Here is a 12,723-nt window from a genome sequence, read left to right as displayed (position 1 = left end):
AGTGAGCAAACATTTATTTTGGGATTTATGTTATGACGATGATCTCATTCCATTACTTGTTGACTTGGTAAGAAAGGGTTACAAACCCAACAAAACCTTTAAGATAACCGCTTATCGTATGGCTGCCAAACATATAAGCGATAAATTTAACACTGTATTTAAGTGGGAGAATGTCATGAACCACATCAAAACTTTACGTACAAGATTCCGTGCTATGGAAACATGTCGTAATCTTAGTGGTGCCAGATGGGATGATAGCACCAGGACTGTCATCATGGATCCGGAGTGTTTGGATATGTGGATTGAGGTAAATAAACCTAATGTTGCATTTTCATTATCTACTTTTCTCGTTCTCTCATTTACAAACAATTAATTCACATATACTTTTTCAGGACAAGGGCTTTAGAAAATCTAACCTTAAGCAGTACGTCAATAGACCCTTGGAGCATTATGATGATCTTGCACTCATCATCGAGGATGATCAAGCTAGAGGGGACTTTGCGCACAACATTAAAAAAAAAGTTTAGTCGTAACAAGTCCATCAACCTTAGAGATGATTGTGACTCACCTTTGCCTACCTCTCAATCCCCTCAAGGAAGCATCTGTCTCATCAACCACTAAGGCAAAAACATGCACTTCCAAGGGAAAGACTCATAGGACTAATCTAAATAATGAGCTCATGCAAAACTTGGTGGATAAGATAGATGTATTTAGCGCAAATATTAAGTGTGCTAATATGCATTGGACCGAGAAGTTATCCACTGTCCTATATACTCATTCACAAGACTTTAGCATTTGATAAGCTAGATGCATAATACAGTCATCTCTTTTTGAGTGAGAATGAATCAAGACTTTTTATGGGCATATCTTCGGTTAGTCAAAAAGAGATGATTAATGACTTCCTCAATAATGAGGGTTGAAGAACAATATGAATATCGGCTCATGTGGTATTTTGTGATTCTCACTTCTAATATACTTGTTAAATCCACTTACTGTTGGTGCAAGACAAGTCTTGCTTAATTAAGGAAAGTTTCATTTGATTTTGTACTATATATTGATGTTATTTTATGTGCTTGTGGAACATTATGATGATGGAACATATTATTATAATAGGTAGTAATTATTTGTATGACTTTGATTTTAGTTGTGCTTCAACTATAAACCTATGGTTTCATGAGTAATTATTTGTATGACTTTGATTTTAGTTGTGCTTCAACTATAAACCTATGGTTTCATGTGCATATTTACCAACATTATGTGATGATTGTAGAAAGTTGTGCTTCAACTATAAACCTATGGTTTCATGTGCATATTTACCAACATTATGTGATGATTGTAGAATCTAATTTTACATTGAACATGCGTTTGCAGGAACTTTATAAGGCATCATATACATGACAACTAAAAAAATTGTATGTAAGCAACCTACAATGTATCTACATTGTATTGGATGACTACTATTGTGGGTTATTAATGAAAATATTGTTATGTCATGAGTTTTAGTTAGTGACTTTTTTACTTTTAAGCTATGATGATTATCAAATATTTTGAGATGAGCAACCTACAATGTTTATTGATATTGCATTGGATGACTAACAATGATGATATTGACTAAGTCCTGAACCCTCGGCCATAGAATTCATAAACATGTGGCTGGTATATTTTATGTGATATCAACAAATATTTTCACATGATTTTTTAGTCATGAAGTTCATTCAAATTAAAACATGCATAAAATAGCATAGTAGTACATGATAGTAGTAAAATAGTACATATCATTGCTTTCATTTTAGCGATTGTAAATAGATTTCTAGTCCACGATGCTCTCCAATACAATCCTTACTCAGATTGGCAACAGTTTTATTGTAACCAACATCATGCGCATGTGTTAGGAGTTGATTTTTGTTCCAATACATGTTGGGTATATCCAGTAAGGACACTTCCAATTTCTATTGTCGTCTATAACTTTTATAGCATTAGTTTTTAGCATAAGTTCTGCTAATTTCATGATATCTCACATCTCATTTTCTCTCGATCTGCATCCGTATATGCAATCCATTCTTCAAAGGTTCGTTTAGGTTTACTAATTCTTCCACGCTGATAAAAAAACATAGTAAATTGACATTTTAAAATAAACAACTCTATTTTAATCATAAAATTTTTAAATACTCTTACCTTTGCTGATGGTACAAATGAAGATTCACCAATATCTTTACTTTTCTTACTCATATTTTTTTCTTGATTAACATTTTGCATGCAACATTACATTTTATAGATGTATATGGAGTGGTACATTTACTTGATCGTTGGATGTTGAATCTGACAATATTAATTTGGATCAATAAATTTTATGTTGGTTTTGCCCATGGTTTTGTAGAGCTCGTGGTTTTGAAACCTAATTGGTTTTGTTTCTTATAATACTGTCTCTAATTATCTACATGTATGGTATTTCCAGGTTTGATGCGATTCTCCATGTCATATAAATATTCATGACTAATCAAGTTGATTATAGGTTTTTACAGGACTCATAAGAATTTTTTGCTAATTCAGGTGTGTATTTCATAAATTTATGAATAAACATGTTATTACAGGTTTCGTGTGATTTTTCCTGTTAAACAAGTTTTTTTCATATCAAATCAGGTACATAGTTCATAACAATTAAAATAATTATGTTATTACATGTTTCGTCTGATTTTTTATGTCAATCACATATTTATGATGAATTTGGCTATTTACTGGTTTTTCATGTTATATTTACACTTTTATTTTTAGTAAGATTACATCCATTAACGATCACAAACAAATTTGTCTTTACTAAGGGGTAAACTTACCATGGTTACCATATACACACACTTTAATACCAACCAAACACAAAAAAAGTGAAAAATGTCTAATAACTAAAAGTTTTTCCCCTTTTTTGATGCCAACCAAACACAAAAAAAATGTATACATTAGTTTCCTATCATGTTTTATATGTGAAACAAACTCAAACAATCTATTTCTTGGAAAAGTTTGGAAAACCCAAAACTTGGATTTCTTTACATAAAATTGTATTTCCCAATACATGGGAAACGAACCAAACAACCCCTTAACAACCGGAGCAAAAATGAAAGGAATGTCATATACTTCCAACATTTCCGGCAATAGGTACTGGAGAACCCTAAACTATTCTGCCATTAATTCGAATATCTCGAGCACTAAAGAGAGACTACAGTACTCCGAACATAATTTGCTCAGGTGAATCCTGCACGGAAACACACCAGTCAGTCTTTCTGTAATTATAATGGGTCAAAAATACTAGTTATAGACACTAGTAAATGAGAAAACATTCTTTATCTTTCCAGAATAGGAAAAATAAATAAAGATGAAAATGCAAATGTTTAGTTTATATTTATAGTATGGAGTTATTGATTTACAAGCTGAACTGGATTTGAAATTTTTATCCTAGCAATGTTTAAAAATAAATGGTTACAACTATCTACATACATGGAAGTGTGCGGATTTCAAAGTAAATCAGGGTACAACTTTGGGTTTATAGACAAAAACTATTGCCTGAAGGGTGTGCTTGGCAAACCAGTTGAAACCAATATCAGATCTCGACAGGCACAAGTTAAATCGTGAGAGTAGCACTAACTAATGTCACGATATGAAAAATTAGCAATATCTTATAAAAGTGTCATTTTGCACAATAGGGAGAAGGGGAAATTTTGAAATGGTAAATGCATGGATCTACATAGAAGAAGTTTCCCCGGTGCATCTTGAAGAATGACTCAGTTTATAATCCTACTGCAATTCAAGATTGCCAAGCACCCCCCAAGACAATAAAAGGTGTGCCCACACACAATCACACACGGATATACACAGGACAGAGGAAGACTAGATGCTGATGAATTCAACTCACACCATACATCAGTATACTCAAAAACCTAAAAGAAGAAATTACGCTTTAAAACACAAGAAAGACGCACGCGCACATCACACCACGGACGCACCCACACACGCACGTGCACACACCCATACACAACACACACAGCATGCAGGGGCCGCACACACACAAATCAGTTTCAAACATGACACAGACCCTGTTTCCTGCTACACTCCTTTCTTCCCCGCATTTCACGCTACACTTTCTACACTTCAGATAATTGATCTTGTCATGACTAAAATGGAGAATTAATGATATACTACTCTAATATCAAGGTCCATGTAAAGGAAGCACAAAATACCTTCAAACTAAACAGCACATACAGATATTTAATGCAGTCCTACTTCTCTGCATGTCTGCGCTTAGGTCGCCTGTGCATGTGACTTGCATGGGCAGTTTGTCTTGGTTTCTTTGCCTTTTTGCTGAAGTAATAATGCCACAAATTTAATGTGCAACCAAGCAAGGAATACCAAGGTGACATATTGTGAACACATGTATTGTCAGATAACTAAAGCTTACCAAAACGCTGATGCAAGAACTCTGTACAGAAAGAACAAAGGAAACACCAACAGTGCAGAGGCCTGCTTTGGAAAAATATCGAACTTAGTGTCATGTATGTTTGATTACTGTCACCATTCCAGAACAAGCTTTTTTTTCAAGAAAAAGGTCAACAAATATTCATGTAGAAGCTAGAGATACATACCAGAAACCAAGCCAATTCTTTAGTTGCATAAGGTTTTGTTAGCTCGTGGTTCTTTAGTTTCTTGTGAATGCTGTCTTGAACCTACAAAAGCAGAAGAACATGATCTTTTAGGGATACCGCACCAAATGAAATAACAGTTTTACTCGAGAATAGAATTATCAAACATCCCATGTACACAACTACGATTGCACCTTCAGATGCAGTGAGTTGAGAAGAGCCACACAGCAATGAGGTAAAGTCAGCAGAATAGATGAAAGCACATATCTTATCCTTCTAGTAAATAGTAAATATCAATGAGTGCTTTATATTGTGTATCTTATTCAAAATCTCACATAAACTAAGATTTAGATATTTTAAGTGTGTCAACCCAATTTTTTTCTTGAAAGAGGCCTTAAACGTATGACATGGTCAGTTAAAATTTGGGTTTCAAATTTGGTTTCTAACAGACACAGGCTGCCGCGCATGTAGATATGCAGAGGGAGGTCTATTTGACATTTAGCAATTCATGTGAAATATCAACTCTGTGAGAGTTTATCTACAACATTAAAAGCACCTTGAAATAAAAAAAAATCAGATTTCATAAGTTCTTTTTACTCATATATCAACAAAAAAAACTTGAATAAATGGTCTAAAAATAGAGCTGGATTGTTTACTGGCTAAAATATTCAGGGTTAATTGCAAATATACCCCTTAGTATTACCCAATTGCGAATAGACCCCTGCAATTCTATTTGTGCGTGTAGACCCCTATAGTACTATCCCAAGTGCAAATACACCCCCTTAGTAAACTTTTTTGACTCTTTTAAAAGTAAAAAAAGGTAAAACTATTGGCGGTCTATCCATTTCCTCAGAACCTTTTTATCGATTTTAAGAGTAAAATAATAATAACAATAATAAATCACTCAGGGGGTCTATTCACAATTATGTGATACGACGGTCTTGTTTGGTATGCAAAAATGAGTGGGAATAAAATGCTCATTCCCACTTCACATTCATGCATACCAAACACAACATCCTTTTGGAAGATAGAATGCTCATTCTCACTTTTCTTTTAGTCCAACATTTTATGGGAATGAACATGCCCAATGAGTTAGTAGGAAATTGGCATTTCTACATAAGTGAGAATAAGAAAAATTAAAATACATACCAAATATTTCCAAACTATTTATTGATTATTCATTACAAAAAATTAAAAAAAAAACTCATTCCCATTTTATTCTCTAGTCACATCCAAACATGAAAATGGAAATGAGCATTCCATTCCCACACTCATTTGATTCCATTCCTTGCTCCATTCTATTCTCACTTCATCTGATTCTCGCATACCAAACGAGGCATTCAAGGGACCCGTTCACAATTAGCCTAAATATCTAACATTTAACAAAATTTGGTTTGTCAGACTTTTAGGTTTTAGATCAAAATCAAATGTCTGGGTTGAAATTATCATCTACATACTAAAGTGCAGGTCCATGTAAAAATACCATCATTGTCACTCATTTTGTTAGTTAGGCATTTCATGCATCAGCGAAAAAATTAAAATCTTGATTTTTTAATTTTTATGCACTTAGTTGTAAGACAACTTCAGTAAAGTGGATTACAGAAATGGATCCTCCAGTGCGTGTGTGCATGGGGGGGTGTTGGTCAGCAAGTGTGTGTGTCTGCGTGTCTAAAAAGACTTAAGTCCTTTGAAAAGGATTTAGACCTGAATCATTCACATTGGAATTTGAATGTTAAATTTTTTTTATGCACATCATTTGAAGTGTCTAGAGAGACCTTATTTTGCTAAATGAGGTGACAATCCTATATATTTACTTATAGGATTTAATGAGTCTGAGGTAGCGGCTCATTTTGTTACATGATAAAAGTGATGAGGCCCGCACATCCAACGTGATTTGCATGGCCGGCTTTACAACTTATCTTTTTCTTGTTAGTTCATGTAGCAAAAGGAGTTGCCACCTCATACATATTTGTGCCCATATACACACACACATTAGAATTTTGTTTAATTGTATATTCTGATAATAAGCATTGTTGGTCTCATAGTCGTATAAGAGAACCTGCCATCTTTCATTGGTATCCTACAATCACACGAAATTCTACAAGAATTCTCATGTCAATGCTCTACTTTAATTCTATGAACCATGTCTTTCTTGTCTTATCGTCTTTATGAATAGAAAAAATGATCATTCTAAGATATAAACACTTCTTGACCATTTATCACCTTTGATCATAAAAAACGTTTACAATGTTGTAAAATTGTACAGACATTCTTAGCATTGTAATATTTTAGTTTTTTTATTTTTAAAATTTATAACTTTTTCACTTTTTCTACCTACATGCTAGAGCAACTCTACTAAGGGTTCGATCTGTTCTACAAATCACCAAATTCTCCAAAGGTAGTTTCCCCATCACTTACTTGGGGGTCCATATTGGCTCTGGCCGAAGGAAATGTTCCTATAACAATCCTTAGTTGAGCAAATTTGTGCAAGAATTCAAGGGTGGCACTCAAAATAGTTGAGTCATGCTGGTAGACTGATGCTTATTGGTTATGTTCTTGGCAGCATGCCAATCTATTTTCCCTTTACTGCTGTCATCCTTAGAATGGTGATCTACAAGGTTGGGTCTCTGTTGGCTAGTTTCTAGTTCCTCAAACAACAGCCACAGGTGACATAAGACATTAGCTTCGATGAAGAAAGTTACCTTATCCGGTTCATGAGGGTGGAATTGGTGTTAGAAATCTCTTTGAGGTCAAGTCTGCCTTTCTTCTAAAAAATGCTGGCAAGTTTGTACTTCTAATTCCATTTGGGTCATTTTCATGAAAACTAAATACAAGGTCGGTGCCTCCTTTTTATCTTGGAAGAGTCCTTTGCTGTGTTCAACAGAACGAAAGGATGTACTATCAGTCAAACACATTTTCAATGAGCTGTGTTTGTGGACTATTAGCAAAGGAGATGTTTCCTTCTGGTTTGATCATTGGTGGTCTGAGCTTAACCTTGCTTTTTTCCATGACACAGGATATCAATGTTAAAACTAAGAGATATTTGGGTAGATGGTAAATGAAGTTTTGAAGAACTGGAACCTCTGTTGGGTCATGAACTGATCGAAATGTTGTATATTGCTGCCCCCAATTTAAGGAGCATGATGAAGTGAGGCATTGGGCTTCTGGGCTTCTAATTTCACCATAAAATCAGTTTGGGCGGTGAGAGCTAATCTACCCACCAGCTCTTTGCTTGAGGACATCTGATCCATAGTCATGCTTTTCTACTCCAAGCTTATTTGCTAGCATTTACTTTATAAAATCCTGCCAATTAACTCAGTTGTTAAAAAGAGGGGTATCTCTATTGCTTTAAATTGTGTTTGTTGCCATAACCACAAAGAGAAGACTTTGGATCATTTCTTCATCCATTGTGAGCTTGCTCACTCCTTCTGGCAGTATTTCAGTGCTTTTTTTGTTGTTCCACACTTCCCTCAACAAACCATATTTTCTAGGCTCAAACAGTGGTTTATGAAATGCAAAAGCAATTATCACATTTTTCTATTGTGGGTAGACTTGATTGCATTGCCATTTGTAGACAAATTTGGAGCTACAGGAACAATTGCATATATGGGGGCCATGGTGAAGGGCCACATACATGCTAGACTGGTGATGGTTGACACTCTTCATCACCTTGATGCTATGGTGAAGCCTGTGATGAGCTCCTCTTAAGTATGGTCAGGATTCTTTGTTATCAATTGGCATAAAATCAAGAGCACCCATATTTAGGCCCTCCTTTCATTGAGTTTGGCAACCACCGCCTCCTGGTGTGTTCTCCCTCAATGTTGATGGTTCATGTGTTGACAATGTCACTACTGTTGGGAGTATCATCAGGGACCATGAGGGTGCTTTTGTTGCTGCATTTTCTGGTCCTATCCCGCCTGCATGCTGAAATCAAAGCCCTTGCAATTGGGCTGATCTAGTTGATAACATTGACTTAAATCCCACTAATTGCTCGTCTGACTCCAAATCCATTGTGGAACTGATTGGGAAGGGTTGTATCTTTTGGCATCTCACCACTATGTGGCAGCACATACATGACAAACTGCAGGCCAACACTATATCTGTTGATAACTGCTATAGGGAGTCCAACAATGTTGCTCATCTGTCTCTCCAAGAATGGTCACAATCTCAGTGAGGTACACTTTTATTACAATGTGAAGACCTCCACGCCATCATGAGAAACCTCATTGCTCAGGATGCTATTGGCCATACATATTGGCATGGTTATTGATTGTGTTGGGCCGTCTCTACACTTACATGTGTAATTTTGTAATCATTTTGTACTTTTTTTGTGGGGGGTGTGAGGGGGTTCTCAATTACTGTTTTTTGTGCTTTCTACCTTGGACTTGTATGAGTCATACTATCCAAGGGAGGCCTTTAATGTATCTATTACCTTTTATATGATATGATTCCCTATTAAGGGCCCCTCCATCTCTATGGGAGGATACTTTTGTGAAAAAATAATAATAATAAAGTAGTGTTGCTGACATTAACATCCACCAGATGCATAGTAGTATAGACCACACTTCAGAACATTGTTAATTACAGTTAACGAAAATGACCTCATTCCAAGTTGAGCATAGCCTATGTTCGTTTTTCACATATAGGCAGTATGTGATCTAATACATTTGATTAATGACTCCAGAGGTCAGACATAAGAGAATGATGAATATCATACACGTGCATAAGATTTGGTATTCCTATATTTAAGAAAGTAAAATTATTAGAATAAAAAATTGTCAAGTCTACATGAGTTTTCATGGGCAAAAGTTAAGAGTTTCCATTATAACCAGTAAACCTGCTGAAGATGAAAATAGAGTTTCATAAGATGAAGATGAATAAGGCATGTAAAATTGCAGTATTAGGTGAAGAAAGAAGCGAATAACACCTGGCGGTGATAGGTTCTTGCTGTTCTAAGAGACTTGCGATAAGTACGAGCCACATGTTTCTTATAAGGCATCACAACGTATTGCAAATTCGCAATGTGAGGTTTGGATATGTCAACAGCTTTATCGATGTATGGTTTTAAGAACTCCCTAGCGTCCTGGCACCATGTTGTACATATTTTCTTCAGGCATTGGCAAGAAGAAATACTAACAAGAGGAAAAATAAAAAAACCAAAAACAAAAACAAAAACAAATATATGAACCCTTATGAATAAGCAATAATGAAAATTACCTGGAGATGGGGATATGCCACTTCCTGTATTCTGACAACATGCTGTCTAAAAGTGTTTTTGGATGCCTCATAAGCCTTAAAGACTACAATAGCAATTCTTTGCAAGTGGGGTTTAGCATTGGATTTAAAGATCATCAATTGTTCCTTGGCAGCAGGGATCCATTTCTTCATATAATAAATAAAGTTAGAAGAAATACAAATACCACAAGAAAGACAGTGAAAGAAACCCAAATCCTGGGAAACAGTCAGGAAATAGCTATGAATGGTTAATAAATATATGATATTTAGCAATTAAATTGCAATATCAATTTGAATATCTGTTCATGAAGAATCAAGAGGAATGCAAATGATACTTTTCAAAGATATGCCCAGTAAAGTAGAACAAAAAACCAACACAAAAGAAAAAAGACCTAAAAACAGCTCCAGGTAATACATACATTAACTTAATTTCAGAACAGTTGAAAGAACTCACAGTTCTTGCTGAATCAACGTGGGGTTCAGCCCATTTTTGCACCTCTTCCAACTTCTGTGAGGCCTAGAAGAATATTCAGATCCAAAAATGTCGGTGAATACAACATGAAAAAAGGAATAATACAATAATCTTTCCAAGTATCAAGCACAAGTAATAAGGAGGAATTTTTCTAACTTTGAATTAAATTCGACTAAAGACAGCACCTTATTCAGGATAAGAACTGATACAGGTTTCACATGCTCATTCCAGTGAGTTACTGCAAGGTCCTGTTGAGAAGTTAAACATTCCATAAGAGAATCATCACAAGCACCGAAATGCATTAACACGCATAAAGCGTGACGCTGGCTACCTGAATATAACTTATATGTGTTGCAAAGCACCGAAATGCATTAACACGCATAAAGCGTGACGCTGGCTACCTGAATATAACTTATATGTGTTGCAAGCCAAGGTGGAAGCCATGCTCAACTTATATGTGTTGCAAGCCAAGGTGGAAGCCATGCTCCATGAACCTGAACAGTATCCCTATTGGTTAATTTTTAAGTCTTCACTTCACGATGTTTTAGATAAATCATTTAAAGTACGACAAAATTTCAAAGAAAGGATGTGACTTATCAGAAGTATAAGAAAGAAATCTGCATCCAGCAGAAAACAGATGATATACACTTTAAATGAAAATATTCTCACTAGAACTGTACCATTATATTACAAGCCAAAAAGAAAAAAAGACGCAATTATGACCCGGTGAAGTTTTTACTTTTTCCTCATTTTCTAGACTGAACCGTGCTGTATGTAGGCATAAAGCGTATAAGTGGGGCTAAGCTAGTGACTATGTTAGAGAATGAATATTTATTCCTTCATACTACAAGACCCTGCAAGAATGGTTCCACTTGTCATCATGTTGCATTCTTATTTCTCTAGTGTCATGTACTCCTTTAGATCTGTTCAATCTAATAGATATGAGAGAAACAAGGAACATGTTATTTCTCTTAGTTAATGAGTTGAAATTTAATTAACTCTGGACCTCTGGTATAACATTTATGTGGAGTAAATTTGTGAAATTTAGGGCCTAAGATGGTTTTGCTATTGTGGGCAAAGATAGTTAAATTAATACAGTGAGAAATGGTACTATTTTCATCAACAATATATCCACTAAATTAAAAAGATAAATAAAAATCACACCAAACATAAGATTCACATCTTTAGAAGGCTATATCTTTATTTCCAAGTACAGGTGATTTATAACTTTTTTCCTGTTGGAATCCGTCAAGGCTTAAAACCTGGGCGATAGACGAGTATCATGATGCATTGTTAACTGTAGGTATCTGTCAATATGGAAAGCTTTGAATTATTTGATAATATTTAAAAATTCGAATATTGAAAACATGTTTCATATAAATTTTGAGGATACTGACGTTCTGCCTTTTGTTTATATTCTTATTATGCTACCCAAGTTATTCACTTGTTTCAAGATATACTCCTTGCAGGGAAGTTTAGTTTTTTACTACATATTATTTTCAGCTTTTTAAATTTCTTGTTACTGATATCATTTAAGTGATAATTATATTATTTTGTTAGTTACTCGGGGTACTTGCTACACTTTGTATTCTCCCTAAATGATGTATACGCAGCAAACTAATAATGTAATCACACAAAATTCCGCCAAAATATACATGATCATCCGAACCTGATTCCCATTCCTAATTCTGGATCATAGGATTGCATCGTTTTATCCTGAATTATAACAAACAAGGAATGTGAAATTGAAAGGAAAAAAAACCTTATTATTGCCAAGAGGAAGCTGTGGCCTTAAGTAGGATTTAGGACTATTCTAGGAGCTTAGTTAAATAAAAAAAATTCACTGCTCCGTTGAATGTGACTCTATCAATGATCATAAGGGGAAGAGAAGCTTAATAAGACAGTCCAGGCGAGCATTTAAAATGGGTGTTTAGATTAAGCTTTTATGCTGAAAGCCTAATAATTATTAAGCAAAAGCAAAAATCCTGAAACTGATTTTGCTCTCACCTCGGCCAACTCTTTGAACTTTGATGAAGCTTCTAACTGTGCCCTCATCAGCTCCTCCTGTAAACAAATAAGGAATGTGAATGCCACTTGAGAACAAAATTATTGAATTGTTTCGGAATATAACACAAACCTCTGCCAGTTCAAGTGCGCGCTGTGTTTTTCTAATCCGTAGCTTCTGTTCCTCATTTGTGTTTTGGAGCTACATGAGACAAGAAGGCAATATACAGCGTCAGCAAGGTAGAAATTATTCTTTTTTAGATCCTCTCCTGTTTATCCAATATTGCAAAGAAAAACCCTAACTGAATTACTTATTACAAGACATGAACAGTTGCTATGCATTTAATGGTTCTCAAGGTTTGTCTCCTAAAAGAAGGTAATGACATT

General features: G+C 35.0%; 1 protein-coding gene across 4 annotated transcripts in view; it reads right to left on the bottom strand.

The window, feature by feature from the left end:
• LOC109840349 (adventurous-gliding motility protein Z-like) overlaps positions 2,895-12,723 on the bottom strand; it is a 12,525-nt gene continuing 2,696 nt past the window's right edge. The window contains exons 5-16 of one of the 4 annotated variants that reach the window (XM_020408956.1): positions 12,470-12,538; positions 12,340-12,396; positions 10,790-10,826; positions 10,734-10,750; positions 10,518-10,580; positions 10,315-10,377; positions 9,843-10,007; positions 9,553-9,708; positions 4,629-4,709; positions 4,445-4,509; positions 4,249-4,347; positions 2,895-3,244 (exon numbers count right to left, since the gene is read on the bottom strand). In XM_020408956.1, the coding sequence (XP_020264545.1) occupies positions 4,266-4,347; positions 4,445-4,509; positions 4,629-4,709; positions 9,553-9,708; positions 9,843-10,007; positions 10,315-10,377; positions 10,518-10,580; positions 10,734-10,750; positions 10,790-10,826; positions 12,340-12,396; positions 12,470-12,538 (855 nt within the window). In that variant the 3' untranslated portion in view covers positions 2,895-3,244; positions 4,249-4,265. Of the gene's footprint in view, positions 3,245-4,226; positions 4,348-4,444; positions 4,510-4,628; positions 4,710-9,552; positions 9,709-9,842; positions 10,008-10,314; positions 10,378-10,517; positions 10,581-10,733; positions 10,751-10,789; positions 10,827-12,339; positions 12,397-12,469; positions 12,539-12,723 lie in introns of all 4 variants that reach the window. The other 3 variants (XM_020408955.1, XM_020408957.1, XM_020408958.1) reach the window with 3 other exon arrangements.

Source organism: Asparagus officinalis, chromosome 5, assembly GCF_001876935.1.
Source record: "Asparagus officinalis chromosome 5, Aspof.V1, whole genome shotgun sequence".
Taxonomy (NCBI): Eukaryota; Viridiplantae; Streptophyta; class Magnoliopsida; order Asparagales; family Asparagaceae; genus Asparagus; species Asparagus officinalis.
Note: the sequence above shows the minus strand (reverse complement) of the source record. Positions and strands in the feature narration are given on the sequence as shown.